This window comes from Artibeus jamaicensis, unplaced genomic scaffold (assembly GCF_021234435.1).
Source record: "Artibeus jamaicensis isolate MK-2021 breed Jamaican fruit bat unplaced genomic scaffold, CSHL_Jam_final contig_525, whole genome shotgun sequence".
Lineage (NCBI taxonomy): Eukaryota > Metazoa > Chordata > Mammalia > Chiroptera > Phyllostomidae > Artibeus > Artibeus jamaicensis.
This window is the reverse complement of record NW_026521874.1, coordinates 15,745,592-15,762,818: the sequence shown is the minus strand read 5'-3', so window position 1 is coordinate 15,762,818 and position 17,227 is coordinate 15,745,592. Positions and strand designations below refer to the sequence as shown.

Sequence of the window (17,227 nt, the reverse complement as noted above, 5' to 3'; positions counted from 1 at the left end):
CCAATGAATGTATGGATTGGCGGAACGACGGGTCAACGTTTTTCTCTCTCTCCCTTGCCCTCCTTCTCTCTAAAATCAGTAGATAAAAAAATTAAAAAAATAAAAAAGCAATCAACAAACAAACCAACCGCTGCCCTTCCCTCTGCCCAGTGCTGGGCTCAGCCCCTGCGCCCCTTTCCCGAGAACAATGGGGCCCAGAGAGGCTGCCCATCCACCTAGCAGGACTAGGGAGCTGGGATGAAACCCTGTCCTACTTCCGCCAAGATGGAGGCACAGGTGGAGACACGGTGCTTTCTCACACAACCAAGTTTAGAGACAACTAAATATTAGCAACAGAAAACACAGCCAGAACACAGAAAACTGAACTTTTCGGAAGTTTGTTAACAACAAATTCTTCAGCCTGACCGGTAAGGGGCGAAACCAGCAGCTGGCGGAGCGGAGTTGCACAGGAAAACTCGGTCAGACGGACTCAGGTGCACGGAATCCAGGCGCAGGGTTGGACCCAGTGAGCGACCGAGCGAGTGACCGCGGGGAAACAGCGAGGGAGCAGGGCTGTGGGTTGAGTGTGGTCACGCATTCGTGCACGGGTAGACAAGTGAGGGAGTGAGACAAGCGAGGGAGTGGGCGATTGAACCCGGACCCAGTGGGTCCCCGCAGACAGCGGCAGGGAGGGCGCCGCCATTTCCCTGCTCTGACCCCACCTCCACTTACAGCGTCATAACCCAGAGACTCTGAGTGGCCCGACCCAGGTGAACCACCTAAGCCTCCGCTCCTCACCCAGGCTCAAAATAGCAGAGGGGGCCACCATTTCCCTGCTCTGACCACGCCCCCACGTACAGCGTCACAACCCAGCAACCTGGGAGTCCAAGGCTCCGCTCCTCAGACTTAAAGGGCACGAACAAACCAAAAATGGCTCAAGAAGAACTCAAAGCCCCAGAGCCTATAAATCTAAGCAATGAAGAAATAGCAAAACTCTCAGATGCACAGTTTAAAACACTGGTGATCAGGATCCTCACAGAACTGGTTAATTATAGCCACAAATTAGAGAAACATATGAAGGCGAAACTAACTGAAATGAATGGAATTGCACAGGAAACCAATAGCGATGAAAAGGAAACTGGGACTCAAATCAATGGAATGGACCAGAAGAAAGCAAATAATGGCCAAACAGAAAAGAGTGAAGAAGCAAGAATTCAAAAAAATGAGGAGAGTCTTAGGAACCTCCAGGACATCTTTAAACGCTCCAACATCCAAATTATAGGGATTCCAGAAGGGGGAAAGGAACAGCCACCAGTGGAAAACTTATTTGAACAAATAATAAAGGAGAATTTCCCCAATCTGGCAAAGGAAATAGACTTCCAGGAAATCCAGGAAGCTCAGAGAGTCCCAAAGAAGTTGGACCCAAGAAGGAACACACCAAGGCACAGATCATCATTACATTAGCCATGATTCAAATGAAGGAGAGAATCCTAGAAGCAGCAAGAGCTAAGGGGACAGTCACCTACAAAGGAGTTCCCATCAGACTGTCAGCTGATTTCTCAAAAGAGACCTTACGTCAAGAAGGGGCTGGAAAGAGGTATTCCAAGTCATGAAATATAAAGACCTACAACCAAGATTGCTCTATCCAGCAAAACTTTCATTTAGAATGGAAGGGCAGATAAAGTGCTTCTCAGATAAGATCAAATTCAAGGAGTTCATCATCACCAAGCCCTTATTATATGAAATGTTAAAGGGACTTATCTAAGAAAAAGAAGTTAAAGAAACATGAACAGTGAAAGGACAACAAACTCACAGTTATTAACAACCACACCTAAAACGAAAGCAAACTAAAAGGACAGCTAGATCAGGAGTGGAAACATAGAAATGAAGATCTCAAGGAGGGTTAGCAACAGGGGAGTGGGAGGAGGAGAAGGGGGGAGAAGGTACAGAAAATAAGTAGCATAGACAGTAGATAGAAAATAGAAGGGGGGGGCAAGAATAGCATGGGAAATATAGAATCTAAAGAACTTGAGATACATGGTCATAAACTAAAGGGGGGGTAATGGGGACGGGGGGTAGGGTGGAGGGGAATGAAGGGGGGGAATAGAACAACTGTAATGGCATAATCAATAAAAAATAAATAAATTAAAAAAAAAGAAACCCTGCCCTAAACTGTTCAGAATTGGGGTGTGAGAAGTTGGGGAGTTCCTGTGGGTTCTGCCTTTGACTTTCTCTCCCAGAAGAGAGGGGCTTCCTTGTTCCCAAGCCGCCCCCGGGTCAGTAGGGTCCATAATGACAGGCCACAGGGGCACGGCCTCCCAGTCCCAGCCCAGGTCTCCTCCAGGGAATTTACTTGGCAGTTGTAAATATTTGCTGCTGTTGGCTTGAGCCGGGGGTTGGGGGTCAGGGCCGGGGCTGGGAGCTCCAAGAGCCCTCCAGCAGGCCACCAGGAAGCTTTGGTCCGTGAATAGCCTGGCCTCTTCTTTGGGGTAAAATGAGGTTCCCATTCATTACCTGTGCACCTGCTTTTGGCCAGATCCATGCCAGGCACAGGAGACACAAGAGTGGAGATGGCAGGGTGGGGGCCACTAGAGCCAGGCAGGAGCTCCAAGAAGGTCACAGGCAGAGGGGACAGCCACTGTCTAGGACACGGAGAGGGAGAAAAGGCCAGTGGGGGCTGGGGACAAAATGGAGAGAGGGCAAGGCTAGGTGGCTGGGAGGGTGGAGAGGGGAGCTGCCCGGCTGGGGGTGGAGGGCGCCCTGGCCAGGAGCTGGGAGAGGGGCTGCCAGGCCTCCTGACAGCACCGGGGTGAACGGCAGCAGACCTGGTGTTTAGTCTCGGGGCTCTGAGCCCGCAGAGTGAGGCACAGGTGTGGCACCTGGTTAGTGTGGGAGGGACAGTGGAGAGCCCGAGCTTGAGAAGGGCCCAGCCTGGCAACTCCAATCTGCTCTTTTCAAAAAAAAGATTTTACTTATTTATTTTTAGAGAGAGAGGAAGGGAAGGAGAAAGAGAGGGAGAGAAACATCAATGTGCGGTTGCCTCTCGTGTGCCCCCAACTGGGGACCTGGCCCCCAACCCAGGCATGTGCCCTGACTGGGAACCGAACCGTAGACCCTTTGGTTCTCAGGCCCGAGATCAATCCACTGAGCTACGCCAGCCAGGCAATCTGTTCTTAAAGATTAAAAAAATTTTTTTTTTTTTTGAGAGAGGAAGAGAGGGAGAAGGAGAGGGAGAAAAACATCGATGTGAAAGAGAAACATTGATTGATTGCCTCTCACATGCACCCCAGCCAGGTCTGAACCCACGGTCCAGGCATGTGCCCCAACCGGGAATCAAACCTGTGATCTTTTGCTTTGCGGGATGACACCCAACCAGCTGAGCCACAGCGGTCAGGGCTGGGCTTAGGCTCTTTTGCTGTGTGACCTCAGGCAAACTCCTCTCCTCTCTGGTTCCCCATCGTGGAAGACAAGGGCCGTGGGGCTCCATGGGCAGGGGAGGTATGTGTGCGGTAAGGACAGTGGGACAGAGGGGGAACAGAGGCAGCCTGGTTACGGGGGGCCCATGGGAGAGGAGGGCAAGGGAGCCCCCAGTCCCTCTGTCTTTCTATCTGGGAGGGCCGGGGCTGAGACTGGCTTCTGGCAGCCCCGTGGCGCCCCAAATGCCCGAGCACACTCCTCCTCCTGAGGGGCCTCGGCCAGCGCTGCTGCAGAAGAAAGATCCTGGCTCTGGGTCAGACTGACGGACACCGAACCCCACTGTGACCCTGAGCAGGGCGTTCCCCTCTCCCAGCCTCAGTTTCCACACCTAGGCTCTCTGCACTGTGGCGCGATGGCATGATGCAAGTGGGTACAAGTGACACTCCTTGGCACGGAGGATGGTGGCAACCTTCTTTCCCCTTGTCAATATTACTGAGGCAGCGGGATGCTGCAGACCTCAGGTCAGAGCCCTGCGGAGAGTCCTGGCCGTGATGCTTGCTTGCTGTGTGACCTTGTGTGAAACCCACACCCTCTCTGATCCTCACTTTCCTTGTCTGAACGATGGGGCCGATGGGCGAGATATCTGTCTGCAGAGAGCCCCTAGAGGCACGGCGACATGGCGGCCACAGCAGAGCTCACCAGCCCAGGCCACTGAGCAGGTCAGGACCAGCCCGCATAGTAGGTTTTGGCCTTGGTTTTCCTTGCCCCTTATTTCTGGAGGAGCAGGCAGCCAGGGAGAGCCTCGCCTCCAGGCCCCCTCGCTGCCATCCAGCCCCACGTCCGAGACCTGGAGGCACTGACTGATGCTCGGTCACGCAGGTCCCAGTCCCGCGGCTTTCATGGGCTGAGTAGCCCCAGGCAGTCCCTTCACCTCTCTGAGCCTCAGTTTCCCCACCTGTGAAGTGAGGTCCATTCTCGTCCCTTCCTCAAAGGGCTGTCAGGAACATCAAAGAGACCACCCTCCCGCACCATCATGAACATTCCCATTGTGCAAATGGGAAAACCAGGGCTGAGCGCCGCGGGGTCCACGGCCTCGAGGCCAAGTCTGGAGACTCGAGGCCTGTTTGCCGAGCAGCCAGCCCAGAAGTGGAGTCTCAGAGCTGGGAGGCGGGCAGTTCCTGACAGTCACCACAGGACCCCCAGCACAGGGGCCGCAGAAAGGAGGATGGCATTTCCGGAGAATCTGCTATGGGCAGGGCGTGAGCCCTGGTCTTCTTAATAAGGTACGAGGTGAGTACTTTTCGGTCTCAGGTGATTTCCAGACAGAGATGGAGCTCAGAGAAGTGAAGTGACTTGTCCCAGGCTACACAGCAGAGTGCAACTGATCCAGGGCCAGAGTTTGGAATGGGAGGTGTTCCCTCTCCTTCAGCTCATCATGGGCTGCTCTGAGCCCTGTCGCCCCTGGTGACGCCCCAAGGTCATGTCACAGCACTGAGTAGACCACAAGGTCAGTAACCAGCAGGGGAAACAGCTGGGGGAGCTGGGCCTGGACATGGTGGTCAGAGGAAGGGCAGGGCCCGGGATGAGCCAGCAATGTCCCCATGCCTCCTCTCCCCCGGTCTCCGGGCACCAGCAGAGTTTTCCAGAATATCCAGGCTGGGGCATCCTTTACTCAGGTCCCACCCTGTGGGTGGGGAGAAGCCAGCCCTTCTTGTCCAATCTGACACCACCAGTGCCCACCTAGGGCCCCCATGCCATCTGCAGGGTCTTTACTGCCCACGCCCACCCGAGGCAGACTGTTAGCCCGACCATTTCCCAGGTGAGGACGCTGAGGCTCCGTGCAGGGTGCCGGCTGCTGCGAGAGCAGCTTGGTGCCCTTTAGAGAAGGCACCCCTCCCTCTCCGTGGGCAGGAGCCCAGTGCTGCTTGAACTGCAGCCTCCCCGCCCCCGAGATGGGCTCTTGACAATGACCTGCACAAGGAGGCCCCGGCCCAGGGCCACACAGCTGGTGTGTGGTGGAGCGAGCCTGGCCCCTGAAGCCCGGGATAACCCCGTCCCCAGGCTGGGGCCCGAAGGCCCTACAGAAGGAGCTGGCAGGCATCGGGGTTGGCCTGGCCCGTCCGTCCAGTGTGGTACGCCTTCCTCACCGTCGGCAGAGAGCTTCCAGCCCTGAGCCTGGTGCTTGGGCACATGGCTTCCAGCTGTCGGACTCAAGAGCGAGGGTGCTGCCCCTACCTGTCCTCTGTCCTTACCCCCTCTACGCTGGCTCCCCACATCCGGGAAGGTCTGCCCTTGGGAGAGGAGCCAGGGGCAGAGTGGTCTTTGCCTGGGCAGGCCCTGCAGGCCCAGGTGGCCACCCTGGGGACTTGCTCCCTCCCCACCAGCTCCTCTGTGGCCTCTTTGGCAGCAGCCCCTCCTGGCAGGCTCTCCTCTTGGCCCCCAGAGACCTCCCTTCCCCTCTTCCTGCTACCAGGGAGGGGAGGGAGCTGTTCCCGGCCCCCCTGCAGGCCCGCCCCTCCCAGCCCCCCACACCGGCCTTGGTGGCAGTCTCTGCACAGGACCCCTGCCGGGCTCCGGCTCCTTCCCAGGGCCACCGAGGACTCCCCCGCCCCCATCACACCCATCAGGCCCTTCCCTGCTGCACTGGGTGGTGGGCTCTGCTTTCGGCCCCACGTGACTGAGCATTTCACCCACTCCAGGTCCCTGGGCCTCTGCTGCCCGCTTTGTGAGCAGGGTCTGCGGTAGGGTCCCAGGGGGGTGAAGCATGCAAATCCTTCCAGAAGCACCCACGAATGGTGACTCCTGTTAGCATCCGTTCCCTTGATTCGGAGGCCGCGTTACCCACGTTCCTGTTTCTGGCATCAGACTCCGTCTTGCAGCTGACAATTCACATTGACGGGCTGCTCCGGGGCCCTGAACGGTCTACTGTGGTGCCTACAAGCCTGGTTCTCAGGCGGGTTCTAGTCCAGTCCGTCCTCTTTAGGGCCGTTTCCTAACACAGCCGTTGGTACCTAAAACCTTCCTCTCAGTGGGCTCAGCCAAGCAGCAGGGGTGGGAGTGGCCTGGGCCACTTAGCAGGAGAGGTCTTACCAGGTGACCGTGTGGCCAGGCTCCTGGGGAGCCCGGGCTGCCTCCTCTGTGACTGTGCTGGGCGCTCAGCCCTGAGCCACCCTGGGGGCAAGCAGAGAAGTGGGACATGCCGAGCAGGGTCCCCCTGCCTGGGACACACGCCCCACATGTGGCGCCCATTGGAGCTCTCCCATCCCTGAGGCCCTCGGGGCAGCCAGGCAGACCAAGGTTCCAGTGCGGATGCCACTTAGGAGCCGTGTGCCCATCGCCTGCCTGAGCCTCTGCCTCCTCCGCGGCAGGAGGGGTGACCTTGCTGGCCTGCTGGCCTACATGGTGCTTTGCTTCCACGAGCTGTTACTGAGGCCCAGGGAAATGCTGGGTTTCCCCGTGTTCGGAGGAGAGGCTTGGGATGGCGTGACTTAAGATGTGAGCCACAGAGCATGTATCAAATTTCTCCAGGGATCCTGAGAGTCTCCCACCAGGCAGGCCGACACCCACAGGGCAGCAGGTGCCTACTGCGTCTGAGCCGTGACTCACTGGCAGCTCCATTCAGGGGACCACAGTGTACAGGGATTGCACACTCCAGTGTCTACCAACTTAGCAGCAGTTTGCTGCTCCCCCCATCCACCCTCGGGGAAGCATGTGGCCCGAACCCGGGCCAGTCCTACCTTCCTCGCAGCCAGCCCCCGAATGCCCAGGGCAGCACCTCCACTCCCGGGCGGTCACTGTCTTGTACATCACCTTGTATGTGGGTCTCACCACGGTTCTGTAGCTGAAAGAGTGACCAGGTGGCCCCGCTCAGACACAGTCCTCCGCTGCTTCTCCCACTCTTCCGTGGGGACAAACCCAGAGCCCCCAGGGTCTTCTGCCCCCCTCCAGGCCCCTTTGGAGCCTCTCTCCTCCTGCACTCCAGGATTCGGCCCTTCCATTCCTTCCCAATATTCCAGCCTTGGGGGTCCGGTACCAATTGGACAAGAAGCCCCTGCAAGCTCAGCCAGCCTGTCCCTAGCAATAAATGCTCGCTGAGTGAAGGTATGTGAGTGAATGATGGCACCCCTCCCCCAGGAAGCCCTCCAGGGTGCCCCAAGAGGAGGTGATGAGAGCGGGTAAAGGGCCAACACTCCCTTTGCTCCACCGCCCGGGGTCCCAGCCTGCCCCTGCACACCCAGGGCACCCCCGCCACCAGGCCTTTGCCCATGCTGTGCCTTCACCTTCGAGGCCACCAGCTTCTTCTCTACCGCGGGCTCACTCACCTGTTCCCCGGGCAGCTCATAGGCCAGGGGCAATTCTGCAGCACTCGCTGAAGGTACGTGCCGTTTTGCACATGGCAGGAGATGGTGCGGGTCACCACGTAGGAGCACCAGTTCCTGAAACAGACCCGAGGGGAGGAGTCAGGTGCCACACACAGCCCCCTGCCTGGGGCCCCGGCAGGGAGAGGGCGGAGGGCCAGGTTCTCTCCAGGGTCCCCGAGGCTCCAGGCACAGAGACCCCTGAGCTCTCAGAGTCCTCAGGGCCCCAGTGGGAGTCTCCGTGCTGCTGTGGTTGAGGGGTGAATTCCATAGCCCTAGAGTGGGTGGCCGTGCGGGGGGCTCTCGGGAGGTCTTGAGGAGTGAGCTTCGGGGGACAAGATGGGAACAGGGCACCTTTGAAGGGCCTCTCCCTTCTCAACATCTCTCCTCTCAACCCTGACCCGTCTAGACCACTCTTGCCTCCTGCCTCCCAGCCGCCACTCCAGCAGAGGCCTCTCGTCTTGCCTTCGGCTTCTCCCCAGAGGGAGTGCAGTGCAACGGAGACCTGGCCTCGCCTCCTCCACCCTCGGCCCTTTAGAGATCTTGTGCCCCGTCCGCCTTAGGGCCCTCACCACCAGGCCCTCACTCAGGCTGGGGGCCTGCCTGGAGCGCCCTTCCTCCGCTGCTCCACGGGGGGCCTCTCCCTTGTCTTCCCCACCCCCACCTCCACCCCAGCAGGACTGCTGGTCCCCTGCCCTGGGTCCCGCAGCACTTGGTCCCCCTGTGGTGGGGATTCATGTCAGCTCCTCCCCTCCTGCCCCCCACCCCAGGCCCTGTCTCACTTATCATCCCCGTGTCTCCTCTGTGTGACAGCTGTGATGTGCAGTGTCCCAAGCTTAGAGAACTTCTCCAAGTGCTAACTCATAATCCCAGTGCGCTGCACATATTGAGCACCTATTGTATCCTAGGGGTATTTACATCATCTTCCCAGTGATCCAAGAAGGCAACCCCATTTTACAAAGGGGTAAACCGAGGCTCCAGAGGGGGAAATGCTCACTCACATCACAGAGCTGGTGCACGGTGGAGCAGATTTGAGCCCAGTTATATGGACAGCCCGCTTGGCCCCTAACTCCACCTCCAAGGCCTCCTCTCTGCCTCCCCTCCGTCTCCTGAGTCACAGGCCCGTCTCCTGAGTCACAGGCCCGTAGCTCCTTGTAGGCTCCAGCCTGGGAACTGGCTGACCTCGCGCTTTGGGCCACAGAGGAAAGCCACAAAGGGCTCAGGCTGAGAAGGGTCACCTGAAACGGTCCCTCTTTTCCCAGCCCAGGCAAAAAATGCAGGGCGCGTGACCCCATGCTGGGCCGAGGGCCACTGAGAACCTGGAATGTCACAGAGGCCACAGAGCACCAGCCGTCACAAAGGTGCCTGCCACCATTGAAATCCAGCCCCCCAACGTCTGCCCGGCCCTTACCCAGGCCCACCTGAAGGAGAAAGGCCTACGAACTTGATGTGCGACCGTGGGGAAGCTTCTTAGCCACTGTGTGTCATGCTGGAACCAGGCCAGGAGGAGGGGAAACAGCTTAGCCAAAGGCATGGAGGGGAGAAGGCAGGGAGAAGGGATGGCTGATGGCGGAAGAGCCCTGGGCCGACCGCCCCATGGGGGAGGGGGAGGGGGCAGGTGCTCGGGCAGCGCCCTCAGGAACTGCACAACCTGGGAAAGGTCTGACCGGGGCCACTGGACGTAGGTGCTGGGACAGAGCCCGAGGTCTCCCTGGGACGCCATTAAGCCTGGTTACAGGGGAAAGCCCGCGCAGACCGCCAGAGAAAGACTGCATTTCTATTACACTCGGACAGAAAGTCGAAGACTGTGTACACACGTGTGCACACGTATAGCCATGTGTGGGTGAAGTTAGGGGAAGCTCAAGCTCACATCAAATTGCCACCCCTGGGGGCACAGAGGGGCTTTCCGTAGGCCCCACCTCCTGTGCTCACAGCCGCTTCGGGTCGTGCTTGCCGTGTGCCGTGTGCTGTGTGCCGTGTGCCGAGAGCTGGGCCCCGGGCCCTCCACCACCCGGCTATAAGTGCCGCTGACAGAGGGGAGGGCTGAGGCCCCGGGGTCCAGACAGACCCTACGCACCCTGGGGGAGTGACCTGGTCACGGTGGGAACGCAGGTCTGTCTGACCCCCGAGCTTGTGTTCTTAACCTTACGCTGGAAATGATTTTCCTGAGAAGCAGGTGGGGATTTTTATAAGTTTAATAAGATACCTTAGGGTCCCAGGAGCTGTGGTTTTCAACCTGCTGGGGTTTTTGTTGGGGAAAGTGATGTGTGTTGTGGCTTTTCCCCAGAAAAATGCACAAAAATTGGGGGCACAAGTTCAGGGGGATTCAAGGACTCCCTGCAGTCTGTGAAGACCCCCCTGGCTGGCCCAGGGACGCTGTGAGGGAAGGAAGGAGGGAGGGAGGGAGGAACCTGGGTAGCAACAGAAGCTCCAGATGCAGGAGGGGCCCTGGGCACAGAATGAAGACCATGTGCGAGGACAGACACACACTCACAACACATGCATGCAGCACACTCTTCAATGTACACACATGAGCACAAGGCATGCAGAAACACTCACACATGCTTATGTGCACACAACTCCCAGACACATACAGACCCCTCCTGGGACACGCACACGTTTGGGCACACAGTCGGACCAAAGCAAACCCCACAGAAGTGACTGTCCTCGTAGCACCAGGGCGTACAGCTGCACACACAGGGCTGGGCACCGCCACACATGTGCCTGGACCATGCTGGGGGACACGGGCCTGTGACTGCCCACAGCTGCCCCGGCTGCCCCTCTTTGGGGAGCCAGAGAAAACAATTTTTTTATTCTTCCTTAATTAAACGCTCCCCCCTGTGGGTCGCGGCATGGCTCAGCCGTTCATTTCCCACGAGCTGGAGTTTGCTTGAATCCTCTGCTTAGGAGACAGGGAGCCAGTGGCCAGCTGGCCAGACATTTTAGATGGAAGGGGACACTCAGGCCAGGAGGGACACAAAGTTAGCCCTTGGTCCCCTCCTCCTGGGCCTTGAAGACCCCAAACCTGTTGCCCCCAGGGTAAACCCGAGCTCCCATACAGGGTCCCAGCCTGGTCCCGCTGCCCGTCTGCCCGCCCCTGGGTCCACTTTCCAGAAGCAGCAGAGGCTCTTTGCAGAGCACAGACCTAACGGTGCCACTGCCCGTGGTGGAGTCTGCCCCCGTGGCTCCACATCGCCACCCTGTGAGCCCTGACCGCTCTGCCCCACGCGCTGCCCCCTCCCTCTGCCCTCTGCCCTCCCTCCCACCTGCTGCATTCTCCCGCACCTCAGGTCTTTGCACACTAGAGTCTCTCTGCCTCGAAAGCCCTCCCGCTGCTCCTGCATCCCTGGGGTCTCAGTCCTGAGGACACCAGCAGAACTAGGCATCTCCAGGTGCGCAGAAGCCCTGAGCATCTGGGGGAAGGACATTGTACCAAGCCAGGATGGGATTCAGCCTGAGGGTTCTCGGAGAGGTTTGCTGAACGACTGAGAGCTGTGGCCCTGAGCAGAGGGGTCAGGACTCAGGTTCTCAGAGCCTGGAGACCCTGCCTCAATCCTGCTGCCCCTGGGGGCTTCCTTTCCTGGGTTGTGGTAGGTGATAAGCTGGCCAAGAACTTGGTGAGGCTGGGCCACCTCTGGTGGGATGGGGCAAGGGCAGGGGCCGGGAGGAGGTAGCCCTTCTCTCCTGGGCCTGCCACTTCTGCCTACTCAGCACCTTCTGGGCCACTGGGGGAAGGAAGGAAAACAGGCCAGACCAGCTCAGCCTGGCACCAGCCGTCCCACTGGTCCCCCTCGCCCACCCCCAACTTGCCCTCCACCTCCTGCCGTGAGGGGCCCAGGGGACTTTGTCTCCGAGGGGCCCAGGGCTGCGATCCGGAACAGTGATAGGGGCTAATTGCAGGAGGCAGCCAAATGGGCTGGGGGCCAGGGCCGTTGTGAAAAGGAGAGGAAAGAAAGGGAACCTACCGGCTGGGGGTGGGGTGACTACAGCCAGAACCCCACACTGGAGGCAAAGTTGTGGTCCTAGCTCGGCTGCTTCCTAACTCGGTGACCTTGAACAAGGCCCTGACCCTCTCTGGGCCTCACTCTGCCCATCTGCAAATGGGGACAGCAGATTCTCCTCTGGGGAGGTCTCACACAAAGCGCATAGCACGGTGCTAATAGCTACTGGCAATTCTTGTTCCTGCACTGCCACACAGGCCCCACAGCCCTCAGCTGTGGCCGGGGCCTTCCCTGGGGCTTGGGGACACCAGCACAGCATCTTCCACACAAAGTCCTCTCCACGAGTGCAGGGTATGAACTGTCAGGCTCTGCATTTCACAGAGGGGGAAACTGAGGCTCCGAGAGGGGTCACCTCCCCTGGACACCCATGTAGGTGTGGCGTTGGGTCTGAGCGCCCTGGAGAGAGGCTGGGAAGGGGACTCCCCAGTCTCCTTGATCTTAGCACTTGCCCCCAGGAAGCCGGGACTGCAGCAGGAGGAGGCCTGGGCCAGGACACTGGTGACGGCTTTAACCCCAGATGAGGGTTCAGGTTGGAGGGGACCTCTGAGGGGCAGGAAGCAGTCCCAGCAGGGATGGGGGGACAGACAGGGGTAGAGGTGAGCCAGGCAGCTCTGCACGCCCTGAGGCGCCCTGGTTCCTGGGGTCTCCAAGTCTCACCACATTCCTGGGGCTGGGGGCGGCCCCTTGGATGCCTTCCCAGCACCCCCCCACCAGACACAAAGCCTCTTTTCTGCCTCTTGTCCCTTGGCTGCCAAGGGGCGCCTGGGGCGCTGGGCTGGGGGTGGAGGGAGGGCGAATGGGGCGAGACATCCCCATGCTGTCTCCAACGACGCTGGGGTGAGGCCACAAGGGGAAGTCCTGGCAGCCAGGGCCGACAGATTCCTCCAGCTCGGGGTCCCTTCCCCCACCTAGTGCTGGTGGTGGCAGGAACCTCAACTGTATGGCAGGGCCCGAGGTGGTCCTTCCCATGGGGACCGTCCGTTCCAAGAACAGGCCTGGGAGCAGGGGGAGAGGGCAGGAGAGGGAAACAGAGGAAGCTGAGACGGAAAGTGAGACCCGGGGCTGCGAAGTGACCTCCCTGGCACATACTCAGTGGGTGGGAGAGCCAGGGCCACGACCCCTCACTCCTAACCACGACCCGCAAATCTTTACCAAACCCGGAAGCTGACCACTCTGCTAGGCTGGAAAGGACGCAGGGATCGGGAGCTGGCCGGCCTGGGCCAAGGGGCCTCTGGTCCTTTTAGGCCCCAGTCTGTATCTAGAGACCAACGGCAGTGCCACCGGGGCGTCTGTGATGCTCAGGCCACCGTGGACTGTCGTGAACACACAGGGTGACAGTCCCCAGTGACCACCAGACAATACCCACAGCCACCGTCCTGCTGCCACCCAGGAAGCCCTGGGGGTGAGGAACCCAGGGTGGCAGGCCCTGTCCTGGACTGGATGGGCGGCGGGAGGGCAGGCTGGGCCTTACGTCCTCTCAGACCTCACCCTGACCCAGACAACGAGAATTCCCAGTTCAGAGTCTCGGTCATCTTAGCAGCTGGGATCCTGGGGGTTCACATCCCCCCTTGATCCTCAGTTTCCTCTTCTATGAAAAGGGCACCAGAGAAGCACATGCCTCCTGAGGTGGTTGGGAAGATTTGGGAGGCGCCGGATGCAGGTGACATGCCCAGCCCAGGCCAGCGGCAGCCGGCAGGCAGTAGGTGGTGACTGTGACGTCTGCTACCTGTCTGTCCATCCCTGTCTCAGACGACGGGTCTTCCGGCCTCTGAGTCTCAGCCGCCTTTCCCTTCTAGCTCCACCCATGTCACCTGCTCTCGCCAGCCCAGAGGGGGCATGCTAGCTCCCCAATCACCTGTTGGAGTGAGGAGAATTTCTGAAAGAAATAGAGAAGTGAGGTCATAGCGAGTGGGGGTGGACAGGCATCCCAACGTGAAGAAAAGGCCAGGGAAAGCCTCACTGTTCTCTGTCACTTGCGTGGCTGGCTGGCCCCTCCGCAGGGACCCCCCGGAGGCAGGGGCTGCAGCCCGGACAGTGCCAGGCAGGCTCACATGGTGTCATCAAGGATTGATGCGGATTGGAACCCCAGCCCTTCTATTAATGACCTGCAAGCCTAGAAGATTATATCAATTTGCTGGGGCCTCAGTTTGCTCATCTGCTAAGTGGGAACAAGTGTTGCAGAACCTCTTTCAGTCCTTGAAGGCTTAACAAGGACACTGCCTGTAAAGGGCCCCTGGCTGGTCCTGGGAGATGCTCTGCAAACGCCAGCAGAGAGAAGAGAAGGCTCCAGGCTCCTGAGAGCTCTGCAGAAGAGCAGCCCTCCTATCTCTGTCCAAAAATGCCAGGTCCCAGGGGGCCGACACTAACCCGGGGGCATTGAAACTCCACCCCAGTCTTTTTCCTCCTAGTGAAATAAATAGCCGGTACTAAAAAAAGCCAGGAGCAAGGAAAAGGGAGGGGAGTCCTCGAAGTGTCAGCTAGGGGATGTCCTGGGCTTTCCTAACTGTGGGGCGGGTGGGGGGCGGGGGCTTGGGTTAAGGGGACCAAACTCCTTGCGGGGGGGGGCGGTGTCCCCGTTGTTCCCCGTAACACTCCTCTGGGGATCTGGGGGTGGGGGATGGAGGAGGCTGTCAGGGAGGGGGCGCTGCCGGCTCCAGACACACGGAGTAAGGGAACCTCAGCACTTCTGGGAGCCTCTGCCAGATAGTGGGGCGAGCCAGGGCCCCTGCCCCCACCCGGGCTGGCACTGCGGTGGGGGACTAGGTTCCTTTCCCAATTCAGGGCTTGCACGAAGGTTGCGGGGGGCGGAGGGAGGCAGGGAGTGCTTGGGGTCCCGGGCCCCCACCCCAGGCTGGCAGGGCACAGAAGTAAGTGGCCGTAGGGGCCAGCCCTTACCTGCGTCCGGAGAACTGGGCTGCTCCGACGCTCCAAGCAGCGCTGCCTCCCGGGAGCAGGAGCCCGAGGAAGAACAGAGCCCAGGCCCGCGGGCCGCCCATGCTGCGCCCGGCGCCCTCCGCGCGCGGCCCCTCGCCGTCGCCGCCCCCAGCCTGCCGTCCACGCCCGCCCGCGCCGCCAGCCGACCCGGACGCGCGGATCCCGGTTCCCAGCGCAGCGGCGGGAGGGCGGGAGGGAGGCGGGCGCGGGGCGGAGGCGCGCATCCCGGACTCGCCCGGCCCCTCGGCGCGGCCCCCCGCCCCCCGCGCCGCTGCTGCCAACCCGGAAGGAGCCCCGGGGGGCCGGGCGTCCCCGCCAGGAGGCCGGTCAGGTGCCCACCTGATCCCGGAGCTCTGCACCGCGTGGTCCTTTGGGTGCGGGGTGCCAGTTCGGAGATGCCCTCCCACGTGCTGCAGACTGAGGGACTGCGTCCCGGGCCGCGGTCTCAGAGCTGCCCTAGTCAACCAAGAGCCGGGGGCTGCCAAACCTGAGCTAATGATGGGGCAGCCTCATCCCCCTTTTTTTTGGAGGGATCTTGTTCCTGAGGCACGTGGGATCGGCCATCCATGCAACAAAGGCTTGCTGAGCAGTGAGCGCCTCTGTGTGCAGGACACCTAACCTTCGCCTCACATCCTGTTTCAGTTTAAGCTGCCAATCCCTCTGGGAGGCACGGGCACAGCTATCCCCATTTCCCAGAAGGGAAAACTGAGGCCCGGGGTCTCCCTGGAAGGACAAGACCTGTGTTAATCCCATGAGGTCAGTGTCCCCTCCTCCCTGTATTACATGAGAAACCGAAGCCAGCGAGAAAACATCATTTGCCTAAAGCCCTCCCTCAGTGGTTGGAAGAGCTAGGTTTTGAACAGAAATCTCCTGACTTCAGAGGGGGTCCACTCTTAAGCACCAATCCAGAAGAGAGCACATTGGTCTGGGGCTCACTTTTCCCATCTGTACAAGGCAGGGACTGGCTTGGAGTGGATTTCCTCCACCGGGGGCACCTGGGTGAGCCAGCCCCTGGGGAGAGGGCTGTGAACACCAGGTGCAAGCAAATGTGTGTTTGTGGTGCGTGTGTATGTGCAGGAATGATGGGTATGTTCACGGGGCAAGACCACTGCTGTCATCAGAGGGGACCCAGAATCCTCTGAAACTCTAGCACAGCCTCTCACCCGCTTTTGCCTGGAGTGAGGTGCAGCGGGCAGTCTGGGGCTGGGGAGCCCCTGTCCAGCTTGGTGGTGCAGTGGGGGCCTGTCCCTCAGAACCCTGCCGTGGGTTTGTGCAGATTCCAGATCTCTGCTAGGAACTCGCCAGTGGGAAGGGCCTGCCAGCCCCACCTTTGAGCTCTGGGGACTGCCTCTCCTGGACCTGCCACGGGTGGGTGCACCAGCTCCTGGGGCCCTGAGTCAGCGCCAGCCAGGGTGTGCGGATACTCAGGGAGCTGACCCCTGTCTCCCCGAGGGGGTGGTTCCAACCCAGCCTCTGCCCCCTCTGCTGGAGTCAGCTTGGGCAGCCCCTCCCTTCTCTGAGCCTCAGTTTCTCTTTGTAAGGAACACAGTTGCATATTCCCTAGGGGGGCATGGGCAGGAATGGGATGTTACAGCTATGACCTGACACCCACCCACCTTCCCCTGCTTTACATGGTCTCCCAAGGGCAGCCCACGTGCTCCAATGACATCATCACCGTGCCAGCTTTGCCCCTTTGGGAAGCTCCCTCCCTCCCCTCCATGTGCGATTTTGGGGCACCTCCTATGTGTTGCTTATTTGCACCCCCCAAAAATGCAGCTTTGTGCCTCTCTGGTTAGCCCTTGTTTTTGACACAACTTGATCAGGGACTTAATCCTTTGGGTGACTTGTGGTTCTTGAGGGGCCATCTCCTGAGAGGCGGCCAGGCCCATCCTCATTCTGGTTGAGTGGCCGCGATCAAAAGGGCGCTCTGCAAAGGGCACTCTGAGGGGCAGCGGGTCTTCAGGGAGGGGAAGGGCCGCGCAGTGGCCCCTGTCCCGGGAGGGCTTCAGAGGGCCTGTGAGGTGACCGGGAGCTCTGACGGGTGCCACAGAGCGAGGAGCCACCACCAGGGCTGTCTGCAACATGTCCGAGACAGTCCTGTGATCAATGGCATCTCATCCCTTTCCCACTGAGCTCATGGCAGCTTCCGGCCACTGTGGAATTTCTCCACCAAGGGACCCTCTCAGTGAAAGCTGTCACCAACATTCTGACATCGAGAGGACCCTCTCCTTGCTGTGAGGCAGAGACCCCTTTGGCCAGGGTATTTATTTATGGCTACAGCTACACGGTGACAGTGTAGCCTGATGGTTACTGCATAGGCTCAACACCCCATAGGCCTGGATGTCCATTCCTGTGTGACTTGGGACAAGATACCTCCCTCTCTGAGCCTCATTTACTTGCCTGAAAAATTAAGTCCTTGGACCTTTTTAAGATTCTTCTGACTCAAGAGTTTACGCTTCTGGGAAAATATGAGGACTTTGGGTCTCCCTACACGCACAGTCCAAAGCCCCCCGTTTTTATGGTGTATTTTTTCCGTCA

The 17,227-nt window shown here is 59.4% G+C and overlaps 1 protein-coding gene across 7 annotated transcripts in view; it reads right to left on the bottom strand.

Moving 5' to 3' along the window:
* The window catches only part of EMID1 (EMI domain containing 1), a 40,338-nt gene extending 25,071 nt beyond the window's left edge, over window positions 1–15,267 (bottom strand). For 3 of the 7 annotated variants that reach the window (XM_053669609.1, XM_053669607.1, XM_053669610.1), the window contains exons 1-3: window positions 14,651–14,864; window positions 7,719–7,832; window positions 7,134–7,237 (exon numbers count right to left, since the gene is read on the bottom strand). In XM_053669609.1, the coding sequence (XP_053525584.1) occupies window positions 7,134–7,237; window positions 7,719–7,832; window positions 14,651–14,751 (319 nt within the window). In that variant the 5' untranslated portion in view covers window positions 14,752–14,864. Of the gene's footprint in view, window positions 1–7,133; window positions 7,238–7,718; window positions 7,833–14,650; window positions 14,866–15,028 lie in introns of those variants that run through there. The other 4 variants (XM_053669612.1, XM_053669611.1, XM_053669606.1 and 1 more) reach the window with 4 other exon arrangements.
* Window positions 15,268–17,227: the final 1,960 nt, after the last annotated feature.